This window comes from Halichoeres trimaculatus, unplaced genomic scaffold (assembly GCF_033239565.1).
Source record: "Halichoeres trimaculatus isolate MK-OKI-2021-1 unplaced genomic scaffold, fHalTri1.1 fHalTri1_scaffold_19, whole genome shotgun sequence".
Taxonomy (NCBI): Eukaryota; Metazoa; Chordata; class Actinopteri; order Labriformes; family Labridae; genus Halichoeres; species Halichoeres trimaculatus.
The window spans coordinates 24,951,370-24,976,352 of NW_027437197.1; the positions used below are offsets into that span (position 1 = coordinate 24,951,370).

The window sequence follows — 24,983 nt, forward strand, 5'->3', positions numbered from 1 at the left end:
CTGGTGGCTGGCTGCAGGACAGGTAAAAAAAATCTAGCTCCCCAGTCATTCCAGATGGACTGTGGTCAAACTTTCAAAATTGATACACTTCGTACAAGTGCTTCTAACGTCCGACTGTTTTGGTGACTTGAAGATATCATTTGGCTGCCTTGTATCCAAGTCCTCCTTTTTTTGTTTTTATTAGTTATACGGGGTTAAAAAGGAGGTTTTATGTCACGTTTAACGATGATTGACAGGTGACGTTCTTTTGTATTTTTTTGAGGATCGTAAAACATGTCGGCGGTAGAGTCAAGAAGTGATTAGACTCTTGAAAGAGAAAAATATATATATTATTGTTGTCTCCTGGCTCCACTCAGATTCTCCCAGAATCCCTCACAGTCTTTACTGCGCAGACTTTGGCTGCCCAACTGCTGCCAGTGGCTGCTCCTGTGATGGGGGAATTTTGGCTTCAAAACAGTACAATGGTGGGGCCACGCTGTCCACTCTATATACAGTGAACATCACAATGCAATGCGCATCATTTCCATTGACCAAATATTCAGTTTAGAAAAGGAGTAATCCAGTGGGGATTTTCAGGTTTTTTAAAAAACAGAATATGCGCATATTCCAGTTTTTCAAAAGGGTTATTGGTGTCTACATGGCCATACGACTATAAAAGGGTTACTGACTGAATGTAAACCCAGCCATTGTGAGCTCACACACAATGTCACCAGAACCACTGATTATATTTGCAGATCATGTCTTCCCACTACTCCCTGTAATGTCAGGATCCATCATCAAACCGTCCTGCATGTCATCACATCATTATTTTTGCATATAATTTCAGTCAAGCCATTAAACCTTTCGAGTAAAAAGAGGTGAAATGTTAAGTTTCTCTTCACCTCTTTATATTTAGCCCCACTCCATTCCACTTTCCCCTGTTATTGTTGGGCCTGCAGAGAGCCCCGACTGCATTCTGATGAATGAGGTGACGCCAAAGAAGGCATGACGGGGGAGACTAAACACCAAAGGAATCTCTCCCCTCAATTTTCCTCCCACTTTATCTCTCCCTCCTTCTCCCCGTTGCTATTTTTCCGCTTCTTCCCCCTTTCTTTTCTTTCCAGCTTCCTCTTCATTCTCCTCTCTTTCTCCCTCTCAGGGGTGTTTCATTAACTTCACTACGAGATGAAAAGCAAGTGGTCATCCTTCAGCCTAAGAGCTCCTCGAACACCAGACACTCACAGAGACTCTTAACTCCCACACACACCTCCTCACACACACACAGGGACAAAAACACATGTAATAGAGAACCGAGACTTTCTTAGCTCGTCATTAATTTCTGTGTTCAGGCTGAAAGCACCTGCTGTGTCTGCCTGCTATGGGGCTCTAAACACTTCACATGAGCCTTATGTGACTATATATGTGTGAGTGTGGGGTTATGTTTCCATTAATGCTTGTGTGAAAGCAGTGATAATTCAGTTTCCATTTACCCGGAGTGGGTTTCCTCTTTCTCTGTCTGTCTGTGAACAAAGCACTGCTCGCTCAGGCGTTCATCCATTCTGAATTTCACGGATAGGAAACAACAGAAAAAAAAAAGCATCCATTTAAACATTTACATCCATTCATTCTAATGATTGTCATTTTAACCACAATGAGCCCAGTGTTTCAGGTGTTTCCCCATCCATCATCGCTCCGATTCAGTGTTGATTCGCCTGGACAGCGAAGCCAAATCGCATGATCAATGAGACTTCCCGCTGTGTTGAATTCAAAAGCAATGACCCGGCTTTCTTTTTTTTTCTCCTCTCCTCTCATTGCTTTCTCCCAGTGGAGGGAAAATGTAAGATAGACACGAACGTTCCTGGTATACACTCACATCTGTCTATACTTCGTAGCTTCTTCTTCTTTTTTTACTTTTGTTTTGTTTCATAGTGGATTCAGCACGTTTCCTTTTCAGTAGAAGTAGTACTGTGATGCAAATAACCAAGACTGCAGCTTGAAAGTCCTCACTTGTAGAGAAAAAAAACATGTTAGAAGAAGGGTGGAAAAAAAAACACACTATGAGATTTTGCTAATATTTAACAGCAATTAAGCAGCTTCACACAAATTTAGTCGGCTCGCGATGGGGAAACTGCACCTCATCGTTTTTCTCTGAGATATTTTTACAGAGCTCTAAACTAGAAAATTTGGCTAAGCCAGCAAGTTTGCTTTTAATTAATCTGAGTCATTTACAAGGGATCTGGTAGTGTGATTTTTCACCCTTAAGTGTTTATTAGATGCTTAGTATTCAGCAAAAGTGAGTCTGAATCTAAATAATTCATCTGTTAATGCTTACAGGCTTGAGATAACTTTGTTTTTTCTTCTATTTCCCCTTTTCTTCTGTTTCTACCTCCTTCTCTTGCCCCAAATTCCCTCTCTTACACCCTCCTCTTTGACTTTCCTTCGATTGCCCTGACTCCTTTATCTTTCTATTTTGACCCTTAACCCTTTTGATCATATTTGCTTTTACTAATCTTCCAAAATCTACCTCAATGATCACATTCCTAATCCCTACCTCTCCCTTTAATTCCTTCCTCCTCTATAATTCTTTCCATTCCTCCCTTGTTTCCTCTTTCCTCCAATATGCATCCTTTTTCCTTTGCCTTGGTTCCCTGCCTCTCTCGCCTGTTACTCCTCTCCGTCTCCTTCTTCCACCTCTCCCTCTCTCCATCTCTTCCAGTGGGAGGAGATCAGTGGGGTGGATGAGCACTACACGCCCATCAGGACCTTCCAGGTGTGCAACGTGATGGAGTACAGCCAGAACAACTGGCTTCGCACCAACTGGATCCCTCGCCAGTCTGCTCAGAAGATCTACGTGGAGCTGAAGTTCACCCTGAGGGACTGCAACTCCATCCCGCTGGTGCTGGGCACCTGCAAGGAGACCTTCAACTTGCTCTACCTGGAAGCAGACGACGACCAGGGCAGCCACTTCAGAGAGCACCAGTTCTCAAAGATCGATACAATCGCAGCCGATGAGAGTTTTACTCAAATGGACCTGGGAGATCGTATCCTCAAGCTCAATACTGAGGTGCGCGAGGTTGGTCCCATGACCAAGAAGGGCTTCTATCTGGCGTTCCAAGATGTGGGCGCCTGCGTAGCTTTGGTTTCAGTGAGGGTTTACTTCAAGAAGTGCCCCAACACGGTGAGGAATCTGGCCTCCTTCCCTGATACAGTGCCCATGGACTCCCAGTCCCTTGTGGAGGTCAAAGGCTTATGTGTCAATCACTCCAAAGAGGAGGAGCCTCCACGAATGTACTGCAGCACCGAGGGGGAGTGGCTTGTTCCTATTGGAAAGTGTCTATGCAACCCAGGATATGAGGAAAGAAGCAACACCTGCCAAAGTAAGTCAGCTCTCCTTTCAGCCATGGTACTTCCCATGAGTCCATTGCCTACTTTTCTTCTTGTGTACTTTCTCAGTATTTCTTTTTCTTTCCCATACTGAAATACTTTAAGATACAGAGCTAAGTTTGTCAAGACTCCAAAAAGTGCAAAGTGTATGATAAGAGCACTGTCACACTTCATATTCGTCAGTCTACAACCTGCAATGCCCAACCTATGTGTATGCTTGTGTGTGTGTATGCATTCTGTATGTCTGATGACATTAAAGCATCCCAGATCCCATCGTGTTGCTGGATACTTGTACATGTCTGTCTCCATGCATGTGTGTGATGCGTTATCCAGATCTCCAAGCTGCAGGAGCAACGTGCAGTAGTTCAATAGTAATCCTCTCTGTGACACATCATTAGCTTTGGGGAGATCTTAGGCAGAGCAGCAGGGATGGGGCTGATAACACAGAAGAAAGCAGCAGGCTGGAGTGGATGGTGAATAATGGAAAAGTTGCGGTGGTGGTTGTGGGTGTTGGTGGAGTCATGAGTGGGTAGACTTTGGAGTCTGGAGATACTCGATCTCACCCTGGTGTCTGTTGTCGCCAAGGACGTGGTTGTAAAAATCAAAAAGAAGGCCCGGCTGCCTGGCTTTGCTTTTCAGTTCAACTCATCATCATCATCATCATCATCATCCCACATGTTCAGCAGGGGGTCTGGTTTGAATTATTACCAGTTGGTTATTGGAAAAAATCAAAATGTCACAGTGATTAAAGTCACTGAAGAGTCATTCGGCTCCTGTGAAGAAGACTGGCACTTTACAACGTGAACCATACTTTACTTTCTTATTTGACTCAAGTTTTTCTTTGTAACTGTACATCTTACTGCACAGGGCGGGTTTTTAGTGGTCTTGAAAGAGATGGAAATAATACTGATGTGTCTATTGTAAATAATGTACAGAGCATTAACAATACATAAACTACTGGCTAAAAGAATAAGAACATGCATGTAGCAGCTGAAAGATGCATATTAACAGTGACCTTATCTGCATTTACAAAGTTAGAGATCCACACGTGATGCACTCGACCTTTGAAAGTAAGCAAGAGATAAATACACTATGGAAGTGTATTGCTGCTTTGAAAGGGACAATAAAGATTGGTACCACGTTAAAATGTGAACAGTTTTTGTTAGAAAAAAAAGTGTTTTTAACATTACAGAGTCACCAACTTAATGCTACTGGGGATGGGTACCTTTCACATTTGACATGATACGGTACCAATGCCTGGTAGCTTAAATGTGTGTATACAAAGTTCTTTATCATTTTTATCATTATTATTAAAAAAAATGTTTTTCTTACTACTTATGCTCTATTTTTTTTTCTCTTTTTGTAATTTTAACTGTTTATTCACAATATTTGTACAGAGAGAGTGCAGCTTGAACCGGAGTCACGTGTCTTGGATCCTTGACGATGCTTGGCCAATAAAGACTGTTCTGTTTCTGAATCTGATTCTCAAAGTACCTAGTTCACCCATCCCTAACTGTTACACAAAGAAAGAATTGCGTAACATCAGAATTTTGTATTGTAGAGATAAAAATATGTTGTGATAAAGTGAAAAAATATTGCTACGACAAGAAACTTTTCACATTATAAAAGGATACTCGTTTTTTTTTTTTTTTTTTTTTTTTAATTAACGCAATAGCAATTCCCAAACCTCTTTTTCCACAGGGGTTGCAAAAGTCAACACAAAACAAAAGTTTCTCGCAGTTTTGACCTTTTTTTCCAAAGCATTAAGAACGCTAATTTTAAGGTTACCCTACTACAACCTTAAAACAAAAAAAAAAAAAAGAAAAGAAAAGAAAAGAAAAAAAAATGAAGGTCTGACCTAATTTTCCTCTGAGCCCACATTAAAAACAAGATATAAACTTCTAAAATGTGTGTTCATGGGTCATATAGAGGCATCAGTCTGTTTCATAACCACAGACTGACTGTCTCAGCATTGCCACAAGAGACCCTTCACCTACATGTCATATGAAACTCCACCTTCCTATTGTTGGGGCTGGTTCCTGCCAACTCTATTCCTCTGGATGTGCTCTTCTTCTCTGACTTACAGACTTCTTCTGCTCCAGACACCAGACACAGAGTGTTTTTTGAGGGCAGCCATCTCTGCACTGCGGCTGTTCCACACAGTCTTTAAAGTTGAAACAGTAGTAAAAGTGAAAAAGGGAAACCCAGTCTGTCTGCAGCTTGCTACTGCAGTCCTGTGTTTTGTAGCTGGTCTCGAATGCCTCCATGTTCATCAACTCTGTGCTCCCCAGAGCCCTGCCCAGTGTTAATTAAAGATCAAAGGCAGTCTCCCAGGTCAAGCCCCTGCTGTCAGGGCCAAGGGAAGCTCTTTTTGGGGGGCAGTGGACTCCAGACCAGCCTGTCTCACTGTCCAGATGCTGAGAGAAACTGTGGCAGCTGTTAGATGGGATCCTTATATGAACAAAATGTAAACACAGAGTCAGACGTTGCCAAAGTGGAGAGTACAGAGTTGCACGAGATGTGAATGTGCTGGATCAACAGCAATGACTTGTGACTTTTTTTTGTTATCATAAAATTGATGTTGACAATTTTTGAGTATTTTTAAACCTTCAAGCAATATGTTTAAGAAAATAAAACTCTTTTCTAGCTTGAAATTTTATGTGGAATCAACATGGCTCTAAAATTTCCACATTTCCCTGAAGTTTGAACACGTTGCAGCAACAGAATGGGACATTATACCGTCAGATGTCAGACCCCTTCACCCTCCTGTCACTTCCTGTCTCCCTGTGAATTGTGCGAATGTTTGGATGTATTCGACAATCTCTTATTGGTTTCAGAGAGGACTAATGGACTCTAATAAGGTCTTATGTTACCGTGGAGTGGGACAGCTGCACCAACAGGCCCCATAGCCCCCGCGTGCAGCCGTCAGGGGCCCCCAGCGCGTAGCTCGTTCTTCAGGCCCTCTGTGTTAACAGATAGATGAGTGCATGGGGTTAGGTCGCTGTTCAGACAGACGGCAAATAAGATGAAAACATATTTACAGCGCTCAGGCGAGATTCAACAGAGTGAAACAGATGTCTGAAGCACAGTTTAACGAGTATTTACATACCAGAGGCCTAAAAGTGGAGCCCATGAACCCACTTGGATATATTTTATCCTTTGACTATAATGAGAGAGTTTAGTTGGTGTTAGTTTCTGTTACCTGCCTTTCCTATATGAGGCTGTGTTAAATGTAGGGTCTGCAGGAATTTTTGTTACCTGTTAGTAAACACAACATTCAAACTGGGCTCTTCCTCCTTGGGTCAGTGTCAGCGGCAGCAAACACCCACTACCTCCGAAAGAAGCTACGTGAACTTTGCTCAGCAACCACCTGTAGCATCGTGTTTCTACATGCAAATCATGGGTAATCCCGGGTATTTGATGCGTACCTGGTTAGCAGAAAGCTAAATTGTGACACTTTTTGTCCCCTGCTGCTCTCTAAGTCCCTGAAAGCGAGGGGAAGTGGAGCAAAGCTTTGGCGTTTCGTTTCACTCTGGTTGTGTTTTTCTTTCTCTGTGCTAAGTGTGCTATTGTAGCTGCTCTGATTAGCTTGCTGTCATCATTATGCAAAGTCACTTGCGCACTAGGTGTACTATAATCGGCTGGGGAAGCCACGTCTACTCCCTACCCAGAAATGTCCCAAACACAACAAAAACATCGACATCCAGGCAGCGGAGGGGGTTGAGGCAGACACAGACACTGACACTTGTAATGAGGCCCAGAGGAGAAGACTGAGCAGAATTATTTCTGTAAAAGTTGATATTTTATTTTTTAAGGAATCTTAAATATTGGATTCTAATTGGTCGTCCTCCTACATCAACTTGAACAGTTGAACTGTTACAGCGTTTGTCGACTCTGTCCACCAACATGATTAAAAGTTAGTTTTTTTCATCGCAGGTTTCACTTTCAAGTGTTCTAATTTCACGACCCCCCAATCACAATACATTACATCACTTTATCATTACATCATCCCTCACTGATAGGGTGTATTTTTTTTACAATTGGACTTGTTTTCAGAAACTGTTCCCTGATGTAAACCAGCATTAGCCAATCAAATCAAATCAAAGAATTGCAACATCCCTGTCGGGCAGCAGCGTTTCAGAGCCAGAGTGAGGTGTTTGGGTTGAGTGTTGTTGGCTCCGACTGTTAGCTCTGAGTCATGAGGATGGAGCACCTTGGCTGAATATTTCATGCTTTGTTTTCTTACACTGAATGCCTTAATGCAGCATCTTCCGATTACCTAAGCCCCCGTCTATGTATGTGTGTGTATATGTCTGTGTGTGTATATGTATGTGTGTTTGTAGGAGAGTGAGCAGAGAAAAGAGAGCGTGAGTGTGAGAGCAGTTGGAGTTGTTTGTACAGCCTCCAAAGTGTGTTTAAGGGCTTTAATAGAATACACTGTAGTATTAGACTGTCATTATCTTGCCTGGCTCTGTGCGTGTGTGAGTGTGTGCGTGTGTGTATGTGTGTTCAGACAGATATTTGTGAAAGCGAGGATGTTTTTTCAGTGGCGCCTTCAAAAGAACACATGACTTCTGTCTGGCTTTGCGATGGGACACCATGTGCCAGCGTGTGTGTGTGTGTGTGTGTGTGTGGGTGACGGCTGCAGTATGTTGCTGCATATTTCACAGGATGAAGTGTGTGTCACTGTTGGCATATTTTGATATTCCATCATCCAGTTTGAAGCATCTAATCTTCGGCTGGAGAAAAGTGGTGACATAAACAGTCTTTTTCCAAGTGCACCAGGTGAATGGACGCGTCAGTCATCGTCCGGATTACCAAATGTTTTGTGAGCAGGCTTCACCCTTTCCACGGAGAATGTGAGGCCAGATCTAATCTGGCTAAGCTGCCCTTTCATCTGTCATTAGAACAGACTGGAGCAGGTGAGCTAACTGCTATTTAGCATTAGTGTGAAATTCCGGCAACCATAATTTGATCCTAAAACAGCAAACGGATGTATGTCTGATGACTGTGTGTGTGTGTGTGTGTAAGTGTGTTGCATATGCAAGCAGCTGTTCTGCTGCATGTAAAGGAGAGACCCAGGTTTACATTCTTACTGGATTTATCAAGACACACAATCCTCAAACTTGCCAGCTCCATAATGCTTATTATAATTACACACATACAGTAAATCCAAGCGCAGACACTGACACGCACACTCACACTCAGGTCAGTGTAAGCTTGAGTTTCTGTGCTTAGCCCAGATTATGTGCCATATTTAGTTGCTTTTTTTTAATGAAAAAAAAAAAACAAAAAACAAGACAACACCACACTGACTGACAAAGTTTAGCAGTAAGAAGAGAGATCTGTGTTTTTTTTCTCTGCTGAAAATGATTCCTGTGATTAATTTTGTAGTGATGGTTGACACTGGAGCCTAACTGTCAGATAGAAAAAGGACAGAAGAGCAGAAGAAAGATAAACAGGAGAGAGATAGAGCACAAGCTAAAGGCTAACACAGGAGCTAAACTGTTTGTGCTAATGTTGATTCCAACCCACAGTCAGCAGTTATTCTGCAGTGGTTTGTTAAAACGTGAGAGTCTATCAATAAAATGAAGAGTGAGGTTACGTTAGCTCTGATTGGTAGATGACTGGCAGGACATAACCAGGATTCACTAACGTTACACATTACAGACATGTCTTACAGCATCAGGCTGCCAGTAGCGCTACATATAGTTACTAAGCTATGGTACAAACTTACAAAGTTTGCTTGTTGTCATGTTTCAAACCACAGCTCTATGTAACTGTTGATTAATGCCTTACCTCGTTGCGTTGTATCTGGTAAAAAGTCAAAGAAAAATTGTTTCAGTCAGATCTCCATTCAGTTCCAAGCGTGAGACTCTGGACCAAAGGTGGCACTGCAGACCAATTAAAACAGATCCTCCTCACAACATGTTTAAGCTTAAATGTAAATAATTCTTCAAGTTTTTTTTACATTATTTATGGCTGCAATGGTTCCAGCATTTTCAAATAGAACACCCTCCTTCCTCCATGTTTACGGTCTTTCCCTCCTCCTTGTCTCTCCACTCCTCCCCAGCTGCTGATCATTTTGGGCGATGGTTCAAAGACTAACGTTGATCTCAAGTTGATGTTTCATATCACTCTCCACCCTCTGCTCTTAAGTGATTTAGCTGCTGCAAATGTGCACGGAAGTGCTCGGCTTTCAGGCAGACACATCTTTCACTGACTTCGTCATGCAAGCCTACAGCGAACCTGACCAGTGAAAAACAAGCTCAGCCTTTACTGTATCAGTTGGATTCAAGAAATCCCTCAACTTCATTCAACAATCAGTAGAGTTTCTTGATGATAATTCTTTAGGGGAGCTTTGACCTTGGGTTTGACACATGGTTGGTGGAGAAACAAATTCAAAGTTAGCAACCCAATAACTTTCTCTGCATTGGTTTGATTCCAGATCAGTTGATGTTAAGTTTCTGAAGACAGTTTGGCTGGGTTTCTTGGCTCTGACCCTGTGTGTTAAAAAATCTTTTAAAGTAACTCAGCTAAAGTTAGACCTGGTGGCTGCTCCCTGGTCTCCTCTTACAATGTATTAATCATGGCACTGAGATTAATCATGTTCTAAAATATGTTTACAGAACCCAATTAAAGTCAGGAAATGGTGAAAAAAGGGAAAAAAAAACAGTGCATTCAAATAGTTAAAAATGCAGAATGAGAAGTATTAAGGGCTGAAAAGGTTGCTCTTAAAATCATCCTGGAAAACAATCATGAGAAAATCCAGATCATGATCCTGTCTAAAAATTAAACTCCTGGCTTTTTTTCCTCATATCCCATCCTAGTGGAGAACTTTTTCTTGACGAGAATCAGAGTTTTCTAATGTTTACACAACATAACACTGCAGGAAACAGAGGACTTTTAATTTGGTTCCACATGTCTGTAACGATGGCACAAGTATGTTTGAAGACACTTATCTCTAACTCACACATTAAGCATCAACTGTGCATTGCACTGTACTTAGAAACCACTCTGATCATTCATACAGCATGCACTGCCACCAAAAGCTGTGCTTGGCTGTTATGCAAGTCTATTTTTGTCGTAGGTCGCTGCAAAAAACGATCAAAGTATTCAGTCATTTTAAAATAAAGCACCATTTTGCGGCTCTTGTTTGAAAATCTGTGCTGTGCAGCACAGACGCATCCAGTATGAATTGCATGCCTAAAAACCTTGGTGCTGCACAGCGTGGTGCTAATGCTGTATGTGTGACTTAGGGTTCATGGCTTTTTTTTTCTTTTTTTTTTAGAGAAATCAGTAAAATAAATGCAAATGTAAACAGAAAAACATATTTTGCAAGTTAAAAATGTAACTTTTATGTTGGATGACTATTTTATAAAAATCTGCTGGCCCTTGGACGTTTTCATAAATTCATCTGAAAAAGGTTTGGACACCCTTGAATGTAAAACGAGTGCCATCTCATTCTTTTGATTTTAACAGTAGCATTTGTTTATTTCACTCTCTGGCCGACGTTTTCTCTGATCTTTTTTTCTTGTTTCAGAAAACTTTATTCTAACACTTTGTTTTGTCTTCACACATCAGTTTTAAAGGCACACATTGAAAGTGAAGTACACAAGCAGAGGGGATGCAGCTCTAAACGGTCTTCACATTTCTTCATCACTAGCATTGTTTCAGACTGTGTTTTTTTTGTCTGTATTTTCTTCAGCAATCTGTTAAGGCTGAGTGCTTTGAGTCCATGGAGCTATTGGCTCTCTGCTGGTCCCTTGGAAGGTTTCTGTTTGTTTCTGTTGGCTATTATATAACTGCCAGGCTCTCCACGAGAACAGACCAGTCCACACACACACACACAGCTCTTTTACAATGACAGCATTTTTAATCCATCACCAGACCGATATCTATCACAGTGTTTGTTTTTCTTCATTTTTATTGAGAAATTTGTTGTGTCTCTGTGGGAACGTGTTTAAAGCCTTAAGTTATTCGATCCACTGAGTCCTCGCAGCCATTGTTCTTTTTCCAGCAGCGCCCTGCTGCACATCCCATACTCAAGATGCACATTGTCCTATGGGAACCGCAGAGTATAGAGGGCTACAACAATGGCCGCTAAGCGTTTCAGCTCCTGGTATAGAGCACCTCCACAGCTGTGGGTGACAGCGCCTGTTACTCCCATAATTCTGTAACACATTTCCAAAGCTCAACCAGTCAGTCCCATCAGTGAGGGCTGTCCTGCCTGTGTGTGTCTGGGTGAAAGAAGTGAATTACTGTACTCTGCTCTGCTCCAACGCTGGTGTTTCATTGCATTAGCCTCCTCCTCTCTTGTCAGTTCAGTTTAGTGTGGAGGCCTTTTCTGCTGCAGCCATTTGGCTGTGCGCGGCCTGGCTTTGTTCCTTTTTGGAGCTGGAAAAGAAAAGGGGAGAGAGGGGAAGAAAGGACAAAGCCTGGATTGAGTGATCCAACAAGCAAGGTCTTGTATCACTTTGTTAACACCCAATATACAAAATTCACTGTAAAATACACCCAAGAGTTTCCCCTTTAAAGTGAGCCATTAAAGCTGGAGAACAGAAATGTCCTGAAGAGATGCAGCTGATTGCTCTGGCTGTTAAATGTTAATGTTTTGCTTTTAACAAATGTCATCTGGTTATTTCTGAGTCAACTCCAAATGTCTCATATTACTATGAATTCAGCAGCATTTCTTTCTTTCCTCTTGACTTAGTCTTTGTGACGGAACATTTTCTTCTTTTTTTTTGATGCTGAATCCAACGTTGACCAGTTTGACTTTGGGATAATTTCCCCATCACCTCGATGTACTTTAACCCAGTAAAAACTGTTTAGGCATGATGCAAAGCCTTCAGCAATAATACAGACTAGTCCCACACACTGCAGCCCAGAGAGGGAGGAGGAAAAGTGTAGAGGAAGAAAAGCAAAAGACAGAGAGAAAGAGAGAGAGCGTAGAAATGTGGAGAGTGAAGGGAGAGAAAGCCAGAGAGAGGGAAACAGGAGGGGATGAATATGGAAGAAAATAAAAGAAGAAGAGAGAAAGAGATAGAATAAAAGGAGAGGAAAGACAGAGGAGAGAAAAGGGATATAAAGAATTAAGGCAGGAAGACAGAAAAACGAATAGAGAAAAGAAGGGCAGAAAAAGAGAGAGACAACAAAATGAGAGATACTCCTTTTCCACCGAACTGGTCCTGGTGCTAGTTCTAGTTCCTGACTTAGCACTGGCTCTTTGTGTTTCTACAGACAAAGCTCTGGCTCCAGATGCTCAAAACTGGTGTGAAACAAGCATCAACTTTTAGCTGGGCCAGAGCATAGCACCTAACTACGTGAGGGGCCGGGGGCGGGGCTACAGTGACCAACGATCAGTTTGAAAAACAGTTATTTGCCCCCTTTCCACCAAGTGTTTCAGTTCGGTTCGTCTTTGCACTGACTAAACTTGGGACAGACCCACAAATAATGAAAGACAAGCCGTCCCACTTTTTGGCACCCTTCCATAGTGGAGCCAAACTGAACCAATCCGATCTCGGAAGGTGGAGCTACAACACTTCAGACTGTTGATTGGTTGAAAGAATCATCACTTCCCATGTGACAGCAGCTGCTGTATTTCGGCACACAGCCTTCTCTCAAACAAAGCTTGATTGTTCTTTGTAACAAAGAGCCACATGCCAATCAAAAAGAAGACAGATTTCTAGATGTCTTCCATCATTGCTCTTTCTTAACTGTGTCACACTTTTCTTCTTTGTTGGATTTATTAGCAGGGTACTCTGTGTCACGCTGCTATGGTGTCACACTAGTACGTTACTGATGTGGCTATCGGCACCTGGCATACACGCCGCCTGCCACGAGACGGCACGGTTAGCTGTGGAAACGCAAACAGGACCAAGCTTAACCGTACCAAACCGTACTGATCCAAACCAGACTGCTTGGTGGAAACAGGGCTAATGTTAGAAAGGGAAGCTGTTTTGTTCGAGTTTCCTCATTCATGATTTGAGTTGAAGGAAAAACTAAAGCACTAATGCCTTTCCTCTCTCATAGATCAGGTCTATACCGTATTATTTTATTAAAACAGACTAATCGGTCTCATGTTATTTATCCTACTTAAAGAGGAAGGCTGCTGAGTGAGTCGTCTAGTTAGTTGGTGTTTACTCATTTATAACTTAAACTAGAGGAGAAACTGAAGCAGCAGTGCACAGTCTTTTACAGATCAGGTCTGTACCTTAGTTTATCAGTCTTAACAGCTTTATCTTATTTATCTCATTTTTTTGACTGGATGTTTGCCTCATGTTCATGCATTCACGTTTCTCCCCTGCCCTGCATTGAACAGGGCAGAGATCCGCTCTGTTGATAGACACACACAGAAAGACAGAGACGAGCAGAAAGTCGGGACAGGTAATGTAAGGGCGTATTCAGACCTGGACTGTTTGGTCCACTTTAAACGGACTAGGGTTCGTTTCCCATGCTGGTGTGGACTTTTCATGCAGGTGTGAATAGACACAAACGAACCCTGGTGTGGACCAAACAACCGGACTGAGACCCACTTTTTGAGGTGGTCTCGGTCCGCTTCCAAACAAACCCTGGTGCGGTTTGTGGTTCTCCGGTGCAGGTCTGAATACAAACCAAGGTCCATCCGAACTAACTACAGGATATAGGCGCCTTTTGGGCCTATAAAGCCACCGTAACCTAACCGTCTTTGGTTCATACCTGATCCTCAGTCTTCTGTTTAGCCACGCTGTTGCTAGCATGTTGTGGGTCAGGACACGCAGAGCATAGCGTCTCCTTGCTGCGCGCATTCATCTTCGCTGTTCCAAAACTGTAAACGGTGTTGTTAAGCCTGCTTTGAAGGAGCTGCTCTTGAAACTGAAAATGATTTAGCAGCTCTAATAAGAGCACAAACACACGTTTACCTCCATTTCCGGGTCTGTATTCTGTGTGCCACCCTTTGTCAGTGCTGTCCAATGAGAGCATTGATCGTCACACAGGTGGATGTGTTTACAGAATATAGTCCACTTGCAAAAAGTACAATCTGAATACGAACCGCACCAAATGAAAAAAAGATAAAGTCCACTTTTGGTCTGGACCAAACAAGTGGACCAAAGAACTTTTCTGGTCTGAATACAGCCTAAAACTTTTGTTGCCGTCTCCTGCTCCATGCATCCACAACCGACCCGGCTCCCCCAGGAGCGATTTCGTATGCAATGGCGTACTTACATTTTACAATGACACTATGACATGGCGTTGACTTGGCTCATTGCTGGTGGAAAACCAAACCTGTTCTTTGAAAAAACATGATCAGAACCATCTAAATGCCAGCACCGAATGAGCGCTGGTGGAACAGGGGAAACACAGAGAAAGACTAGAAGAGAGGAAAAAATGGAAGAGGAGAGGAAGAACAGAAAGACAAAAAGAATGAAGGGAGGAAGAAAGATAGGGAGGAAGGGAGTGGAAGGAGAAAGGAGGCAGAGTGAAAGAAGAGAGAAAGACAGATATGATGAAAGGAGAGTGAAAGACAGAGGGAGAGAAAGGAAACGGAAATACAGGAGTCAGACGGAAATAAGAGAATGACAGAGACAGAGAGAATAATAGAATAGAGGGAGAAAGAAGAGTGTTGCATTAATTACAGACACACTCAGCTGTTGTCTGTCACATTAAATGATGCGACTCAGCAATAAGGCTCCTTACAGATTCCTCTGTATTCCTGTTTTCAGACGTGTGCCACACTGCGTGAGTCAGACAGATGGAGGGAAACAGAGGCCTCTCACTCCCTCTTGGATCAAACTTTTTTTTTTTGTGTGTGTGAAATCTCTGAGTTTACATTTTGTGCTGATGCAGTGTGTACTTGTGTGTGCAACTGTGTGAGTGTGAGGAAGCCTGAGCCAAAGGTGCAGCAGAGTTTTATTCATTCTCTCTGTTATTGCCTGTTTGCTTTTCTCTTTATGAGCCCTGCAGCACAGGCCCACAGGCCCGGGGTGGCGGGTAAGCCTGTCACCCCAGGGTCCTGGTGCTGTTAGGACTTCAAAGCTGCTGGTAACCACATGCTTAGGAATTCAACTCAACACACGCAGACAAATACACACAGACAAACACACACAAACAGGGATAGAAGGATGGATAGATGGGCTGTTTATTTGTTGGAGAGACCACTGATGGTTGACAGGATCACTTCATAGGGGTCATTCTTTGTATTTGTGTATACATGTGTGTGCGTGCAACACACATACACACACCAAAAAAAGAGAACACAAATATTTACTTTAACCGTATATGAAGAAATGTGTGTGTGTTATTTTAGTGCATTCCTGCAAACCAATATGATCACTAAGGGACTCTTGACATCACTATTTTGTGTATGTGTGTGTGCATGTGTGTGTGTGCAGGGCTGGATTAGGCAAGGACAGAGGGATGAGCGCTGCGGGAGACGTCCTGTTTGACAGACACGGTGGATGTTTGGATTCACATGTAATGTAACAGGGGAGGGACATGGGGGAGAGGACCAGGGGAGTCACTCCATCATTCCTGATAGATGAGAGGGAGGTGCTGGGGAGAGGGAGGGAAAGAAAGCAAGCTGTCACAGGGACGCAGACCCCTGCTGAAAGCGGTGCGGCACAGGATGCTTGTTTTGTGATTGGTGACTTCAGAGCTATCAATTCAGGATCCTCTGAGGCCATGTGTCAGCTTTATATATTTATCTATTTCCTCACATTTTACACTCCCAGTCTTTTTCCTACGAGCATTGCTCTCAATCGTTCCAGCATGGTGACTGATAAGCATATTTTGTATCACATCATGAAGACACAGGTCCCTGACGTTGGAAGAATCTACAAGAAACACAAACAAAAGACAAAATGTATTTTTTTCATAAGGGATACGGCTTTCAACATAAAACTCTCCAAACACCATTAAATAATTGGTTATAGAAGAATACTTTGTATTGCAACAAACACTGTGAGCTTTCATCATTTTTTTTCTTATTTAATTTTTTCTCCCTTTTTTTCATTTCTGGGGTCTGGATGATCTTCAGCATAATCAGCAGCTCATTTACATTTAACCTTTTTCTCCTTCCTTTGTTAGCGCTCTCCACTCCTATCAGTGTTTCACATCACAGCTCTATCTTTTATCATGCACATGTCCACCTTCAGCAGGGAATAGACTTTCTATTAGCTCGGAAATCAGCAAAAAAGGAGACCTGACAAAAAGACAGTTCCTTAATACTGAAACAGATTTTCACTCAATGCAAACGCTCTTATATATGACAGAGGATTGGTGTTTGTTAAAAAAAGAAAAAGAAAAAAAAATCTCATAAATTTGAATATAGTAATTGATTTACAAGAAGAAAGTCATACATCTAACTCTGTAGCTACAGGCTATCAGAAGAGCAACCTGTACAGATCTGAGAAGCGTGGAGCAACCCGTGGAGTTATTCTTTAGTACAGGTTTCACAAATAAGGAATTATTTCATCTGTAGCACATAATGAGCAAAAATGTACTTATGATGATGTTATGCTGATGTTGTGTTGGATAAACTGGGGCTTTGTCAAAAACTCCAGTAGAGGTAAAAAATATAATATTCACAGATTGGTCTTTCCCGATCAATAACTCATCAGTGGAACATTACTTTTACAAATCCAAGCCTCTCTGCAATCACAGCAAGGTAGATTGAAAGCTACAAACATACCTAAAAAAGTCATCCTCAGCGCTAGAGAACTTGCTTTGTCCTATTTGCAGAGGTGGCTCTTGTTTGAATGAAACGTTTGCAAATTGCAGCACCAATAAAATATAATACAGAAATATGAAAAAACTTCATCCAGGAGAGGTGTAAAGCCATCAAAATAGTTTTAAATAGGTGATAACAGACTACATTTTCTAGATCTTCTGATAGGCAATAGTTATACATTAAGAGGATGAGTTTATTCTGGTCAATTTATGAATTTTTCTTGTAAATTTTTTTATTTTTTCTTGTCAACGTATGACTTAATCCTTGTAGAATTATGAGCTTATCTCATAAATTTACAACTTTTCTCATAAAGTTTTAACTGTTTTTTTTCTTAAATTATATTCTTTTTCATAGATTTTTTTTCTTTTTTTGTGTAACATTATGACTTAATTCTCTTAGATTTATACAATTAATCATGATTTCCAAAATCTTCTAATAGCCTGTGGCTATAAACTGAGAAAATAAGGTATTTCTGGTAAATTTAAGATTTTTTTTTTTTTTTGTAAATTTATGACTTTATTATTGCGACATTTTGCCTTTATTTCGTAATTAGTGACTTTTTTCTCATAAAGTTTGACTTCATTTGCATAAATGTATACCTTTTTTTGTAATCTATGACATTTTTTCATTGAAATATATGACTTCATTTCTCAAATTTTTTTTTCTTGTTAATTCATAACCTTATTCTTGATTTTTTTTTCTTTTTTAATTTAAATTAATGACTAAATTTATGTTAATGTATAAGATAAATCTTGATTTCCTAGATCTTTTAAAAACCTAGGGCTGTACACCAAAAAAATAAAGTTATTCTGGTAAATTTGAGAATTTTTTATTCAATTTTTACAATATTTTGCCTTAATCTCATAAATGTACAACTTTTTCTCATAAAGTTTTGACTTCATTTGCTTAATTTATTACTTTTTCTTTTAAATCTATGCCATTTTTTCCTTTAAATATATGACTTTTTTTCTTGTTAATGTATGACTTAATTCTTGTACATTTTTTTTTTCTTTTTTTTATCTTTCAAACTTGTGATTTAATTTTGTTAATGCATGAGACAAATCTTGGTTTCCTAGATCTTTTCATAGCCCATGGCTTTAGACTAAGAAAATTAGTCTTTTTGTGTAAACTTCAGATTTTTTCCACTAAATCTATGACTTTAGTCTTTTGAAATTTTTGCCTTTATCTTGTAAATCTAAAAACCTTTTCCTCTTCCAAGTTTTAAATTTATTTGCATCAATTCATGATTTTATATTTCTCGTAACTGTATGACTTTTTTCTTGTAAATGTATGTGCTTAATCTTGTAAATTTATTTTTCTTTTTCCCCAACATGACCCTGATCCTCTATCGTACTTTTAAACAACAGAAACTCGTAAAGGCCTTGCACTGTAGCCCGGTCACACAAGATGTCTGCTGTTCTCTGTGTTGAAGATGTGTTACTGCCCTCAGCCGCAACCTCAGACATGTCTCCTTGCTTCTGCTGTCAAGTGTCTCACTTATCTAAACACGTCCTGTGCGCTCGTATAGTGACAGTGAGAGGAGTTGTCACAGGCATCATTGCGTTGTACAGCTGCGACGCGTTCAGCGAGGAGAGGCCCCAGACTGTCATTTCAGTTTGAAAAACCAAAGCGTCACTGCATAAATGACTGTCTTCCAGCAGCTGTCTGATCATGGTGTGCTGCTACGCTACAGATGCAGGCGTAACAACCTTTCCATTTCAACAAACATTGCTCTCTAATGACAGCGAGGCGAAAACAGAGATGTCTGTTTTTACACTTTTGAGAGTTAGGGCACAGCATGGAAATCTGGTGGTGATTCCAAACTGAGGTCTCTGCTCGTTGGCTCGTGGACAGCCAGCACTGATGTAGTGACATGTAAGAATTGCAGCAGTTATCTGTACAAGAACAGAAATGTCAGTCAGTCACTGCTTTGAGATTTATAAACTCAGAGTTTAATATCGCTGTAACAGGAGAGCTACCTGGACCCCACTTCTGTCTCTTCCTGTTTCCAGCTCTCTGGGCCACCAAGCTGCAGCAGACAGCTGTTCACCATTGAGCCTGGTTTTGCTTCTTTTTGTTTTTCCTTGACGTTGTTGCCAAGTGCTTGCTTGGTCTTTCTGAATAATACGTTAAAGCTGTGTTCAGACATGCAAAAGTTTTTGAAACTTTTCAAGAGCTCTGCCACCTAAGACTCTCCTGAGCTGACAGTTTCCACATGTCCCTGCACAGCGTGAAGGGTTAACCTCAGGAGGCTGGTCAGACATTGGAAAAATGCTGCTGTAGTCATGGAGTCAAGTTTCACACACTCATCTATGATAAACAAAAACACTGATCCTTCAGTTTTATACGTTCATATGTTACACGTTATCAAAGATTTGTGAATGATTGAGATAAATCAGAGATAAATGTAACAAGGTTAGTAGACAGAGATGGTTTCAGCCTTTGTGTTATTGTCATGAGTCAAAAAATATATATTCTCACAAACTTTCGATTCCCACCTGATGTTTGAGCAATGGCCCAAATGGTAAAAAAATAAAAATAAAAAATAAACATTTGTTTGGCTTTTAAAAATAAAACACCCCCGACTAAAACAGACCTTTCAAATGAGCACAGCAAAGCCAGGAGTCAACAGATCTGTGGTTTATTTTAGAGCCTAGTTACAGCAGCGTTAATGAGCAGAGGCTCATCATTGGAGGAGGAAGCGTGGGAAATACTCAGTCACCTGACTCCAGCTGTGCTGCGGTCTGGCTACGTGTAGCATCCTGACATTGCAGTGGATGGGTGTAGATGGAGGAGGGATAACAGAGCCAAACTGCAGCTGAGCAGAGATGGATCAGACATGGATCTGGCATCAGTCTATTGAGATACAGCTCACCTGTTTAATAGAACATGCTCACTATCCTGATTTTGTAAACATTTAATCTTTTTTTGAGAAGTTTTGATGTCATACTTTATTAATTTAAAACAATTTTTCCCTCCATGGTGGACATGGAGACTCGCTAGATATATTTTCTCATGTGTAATGCAGGGTCGTCCAGGTGACAGAGGATTGATGTACTCACAAATTCACATCTAAGAATCCATCAATACACATACATGAACACACACAGTTAAGCACACATTCATACACCATAAATAAAAACGTACATACATACATAGTTCAATCTAAGTTAAGTTTTAAGGTTTCTATGTATTTTTCCCAGATTTGAAGACATTTATACACCTGGAAAAGGGAGGGGGAATATGCTACAACTGCCACAAGCTAACTTTTAAATAGCATGTTTTGTTTTAATCACGAAAAACTCCTGGTTCCCCCTTTAAAACTGTAAAAAAGATGACAGAAGAAACACTATTTTCCAGTGTAAGGAAGTTCCACTGTCCCCTCCAAAGGACATTCAACTAGATTAAAAAAAAAAATTAAAAAAATGAAAAAAATAAATATTGCAGCATGCTACTTTCAACAGGCAATTATGTAATGTAGGAAAAATTTAAAAATTGTAAATTGTGCCGTCAGGCAATTAAAAAAAAAATCTAATTAATCACAGGGTTTGTAAATGATTAATCTAATTAATCACGTTTCAATTTTATATCTGCTTAAGGTCCCCAAAATAAAGACTTCGAATTCTAGGACTTAATGAAATTGTAGTGCATGACTAATCAAATAAATACATGAAGAAGAGAAGAGAAGAGAAGATTTTGCCAATATTGAAATATCCATGTTAGCTGCCATTGAAACTTATAGATGCAAATTCAATTGCAATCATTTACTATAGAAGTGAATTATGTTTTGAAGCAGGGGGAGGCGGGGTCTGGTCTGGCGGAGCTTGTAAATCAAAATCATGCTCGTAAAGTACTGTGGGTGAGAGCGGTGTGCTCTTTGGATGAGAGATCAGCATGGATATGAGGAGAAGATGAGAGATGACAGAGACATAGCGAGACGCTGCAAGTCAGAAAAGTTTGACGAGATTGTGAGAAGAGACAACAGAGATCAATGAGAAGATCAAAGGATGGAGCGCCTGAGACGAATGTGATAAAAAAATTACGTTTTGTCTGTTTTTTGATCAAAAACAGGAAGAGGGACATAAGGGAGAGAGTCCACTCTTAGGTAGTTTTGGCGTTGACATAGTCAAGGAAAACTATATTATTTGGGTCTTGAAAGATATTCTGAAATGCTATTTTGCCAAAGTGTGCAGCTCTGTATTTCTGAATGTGTTTATTTTCTTCTGCCTATGTCTTTGTGTTTGTGACCTTGCCATGGTAACCTTGATTTTTCTTACTGTAAGCGTCTTCCATCTTCATCAGCTCTGCAGGACGTAGATGGGAAGCTCCACCAGGCTCTGTATGTGCATGGGAAAAGAGAGAAAGTTAAAGACGTGAGTGTGGGAGACATATCTGTCAATAGACACAGGTCATTAGTAAAGCAGACGTGAGCAGAGGTGAGGAAAGGAAGACAAAGTGCTTAGCACAGCAGGACCCTGCTCCTAACAGACACGTATGAGCCAACATACACACAGTGCACAAAAATAAACACATTCTGACCTGGTTTGTGCATTCGTTAAGCTCCACAGACCAATCTTTCACTGACCTGCAGACATCAGGATATAAAATTCCCATGCTTTCAGAGTAGATTTTTCATTACACCACCTTGGGATGATATGGCTGTCTGTCATCAATCTTTTTCCTCTTTGACCCAGAGAAGGCGGAAATGGATCAAAGAGAACTGGTCAGAATAAAGTCCTGAAAGTCCTGGCCACCGTTCAGTGGCTGAAATGAAAGGCTGTGAAAAAGCAGCTCCCTGAGCTTTCAGGTCCAGCTACAGGTCCTGAGGTTGTCTGTATTCTGTTTCACTCTTTTCATGCACACTTTGACTTCGCTCCCCGAGGTACACTGTCAGAAACTCTCCAGCCGTATGTGGTAATAGAGCTGTGCTATTATATTTGGACCTCAGTGAAATAAATTAGAATTAAAGCTGCAGAGCAGAACTTTTGTCATCTCCAGCAGATAGAGCTGTAACACAAATGCCATAGATGTGGACTTGTGGAGTACGGCTGTTCTTTCCCTCCTTTTCCCAATTTAAATAAACCTCACAGTTAAAGAAAAGAGGAAGGAGGTCGAGTGATGGAGGTCGAGTGATGTAGGTATCTACTGAGTTCTTGGCCAGGTCATCCCCATAGGCTCACTCCCTTCTCTGTAGAGCCTGTGTTCACTAACAGCATTATTCTTGCAATGACAGCTCCAATCCATAATACATAACCAATACAGCTGAGTAAGTAAGTGCAAGCTCAAAATTTCAAGGCAACTGTCTTCACTGGATTTTTAAGTTTTGAGGCCAACCAGAAATCTTGTATTTGCACCAACTGACAAGTTTTGTTGAGATAACCTATTGTTCACATTTAATTTAACGTAGAATTTTGAGTTCTGCATACAACAATTCAGAGAAGTAATTGTAGAACAACAATTCCCCAGTTCGGGATCAAAAAAGTAGTTCCATTCTATTCTATTCTATTCTATTCTATTCTATTCTATTCTATTCTATTCTATTCTCTGTTGAGGAAAGTACTTTACACTTCCAGTCTATTTTAGCTACACAGACCAATGGTAGGGGACCAACAATTTTACACATTTCATTCCCACCAAACCCAAACCTTCCGATTGGAAGGCAATGGTTGTGTCCGAAATCATTCCCTCATTCTCTACTCCCTACTCACTATACAGTGAATTCACTGTATAGTGAACTAGATGTAGTGGACTATTTAATCCACTCAATCAGCTATATTTAAACAACATTTCAGACACTACTCACTCACTCGCCAGCCGCAGACAGTGATATAATTACTCTCGCGTCGCTCACGGACGGCTGGGGGGCAGTTCTAACTTTTCTCAAACATTGCAAAACAGTATTTATTTCAGTGACAACTAATGTTATACTTAGCTTTTTTTTCACAACAGCCAAATACAACAGAAACATTTATTACACGTTATTTTTTAAATAAATAAACCTATATTTGCGTGGAGCTTATGCTGTGCTTGAGAATTACAAGGTCCAGTGAATGCATCACCCTCGATAAACAGTTTAGCGGTTAACGTCCGTGTTGTTTGTTTTTTTGCTCGAAGTTGTGAGACGTGTTTGTCTGAAAGGTTAAACAGAGAGCTCAGTGTTATTCTCTGACAGTTTTTAATGTTGTTTCATGTTATCAGTAACCATGTATCATGTAATCAGTCATCCCTTCTGTTTGAACCGCAATGCATGGTGGTATATATTGCTCATATAGTGACCATCGCTAATACACTGCTTTTCAAAATGCATTGTGGGATACAATGAGTGGACTATATAGTGAATGACCATGCTCACTCAGATTTTGGACAGCACTACAAAATATATTCACTAGATAATGCACTATATAGTGAATAGGGAGTGATTTCGGACACAGCCAATGACTCCACCACTGAGCCAATTGAAATTCTGCCAACTTTTGAAATGAGACCAACTTAACACATCAAACTTATGCATAGAATTTTTTGTTTTGTTTTGTTTTCTTAATGAAAGAATGCGCTGAACAATTTCAAGTTTTCATTTTTACAGCGTGACTGCTTCTCACATATGAAAATAATCATAATTTTTGAACACTGTTTCTCAATGTGACTTTTCCATCTCCAAAAATGTTACAATTGAGACACAGCAGGAGATTTGACAACAGCAATGGTGGTCATCTGTGAGAACTCACCATATTCATTGGTTTTGAGTTGACTATGTAGATGCTGGTGGTATGAGGTAATTTCATATCACTTTTTTTTGTGTTTTATTTCCAAGATATTCTTCTCAAATCAAATTTCAAGGTCGCTCTGATAAGTGCCACAAGATCACTTAGAGTGTCTCGCAACAGTGAGCCCTGGTGAGATGTGCTCTAAAACAAAGGTCATGAGCACTGTCAATGCTAAAAAAGAATGCTGGTAGTAGACACAGATGCTCATTTTTTTTTCTCAAATTTATTGTAATTCATATTGTAAGTAGCCAACACTACCACTACGGTGTCTAGGGCTTGACATTAACTTTTAATGTGAGCTGGTTTTGCTGGTTTTAGATCAAAAAGATGTTTCTGTCAGTGCTGAAAACCAAGTTTTAAAACAGTCTTGTTTCAGCTGGAGTCAAGGAAAACAGCCATGATGCATCTTGCACTTTTCAAATTGCAGGGGTAACAACTTCATGTATTGCTATGATAAATTCCCATGAGGCTGAGACAAATAAGAGTCCAAGAGAAAACCTAAGACCCTGTTTGTGCCTGTGGCTATTTAGTGACTGTTCGTGATTGAGTTCAGAGTTTAAAGGTCCGAGAGCAGGAGGTCAATTTGTTGTGTTTCATTTTGCTGTGAGCTCAGCCATCATGACAGATTGGACATATTCCTGGAGAAAAGGACTCTGTGGACTATACAGTTAAAAGTGTATGTTATGGTTGTTGTCCTTAATCTCATTGGCAGAACTCAGGGAATGACCTTGGAGTAAGATGACACATCAGCACAGGGCAGAGCTGGCTTGGAGGAACCGCTGGGTAGATCCAAAAGATCCCTGAAGTACCCGAGTCAGCTAAGGAGACATGATATCTTGAGTTTGGCTCAGAATAAAAGGATCACAAAAAGAAGATTAAATCAAGAGACCCACCCGAAACACCAAGTCAGTGATGTCCCAGATGAGCCTCTTTGTAAATTCATCAATAGACTTGGAGTCCATGCATCCCTGAACCTCCCTTTAATAGAGGCAAAGAAAAGGTCCCTGCACTGATCTATTTCATACTCAAGCCATCCCTTTCCATCCGAGCGGAGTGGTGACATTTTACCTTTGAGCCGTGGCAGTTGACTAAGAAATGGTGTCAGCTGGAATGACATGCCCTTTGCTGTGTCAAACGTGCAAATGTGC

The 24,983-nt window shown here is 40.7% G+C and overlaps 1 protein-coding gene across 2 annotated transcripts in view; it reads left to right on the forward strand.

The window, feature by feature from the left end:
• epha3 (eph receptor A3) overlaps window positions 1-24,983 on the forward strand; it is a 163,951-nt gene that overhangs the window by 20,867 nt on the left and 118,101 nt on the right. For both annotated transcript variants that reach the window (XM_074694185.1, XM_074694184.1), the window contains exon 3: window positions 2,696-3,356. In XM_074694185.1, the coding sequence (XP_074550286.1) occupies window positions 2,696-3,356 (661 nt within the window). The remainder of the gene's footprint in view (window positions 1-2,695; window positions 3,357-24,983) is intronic.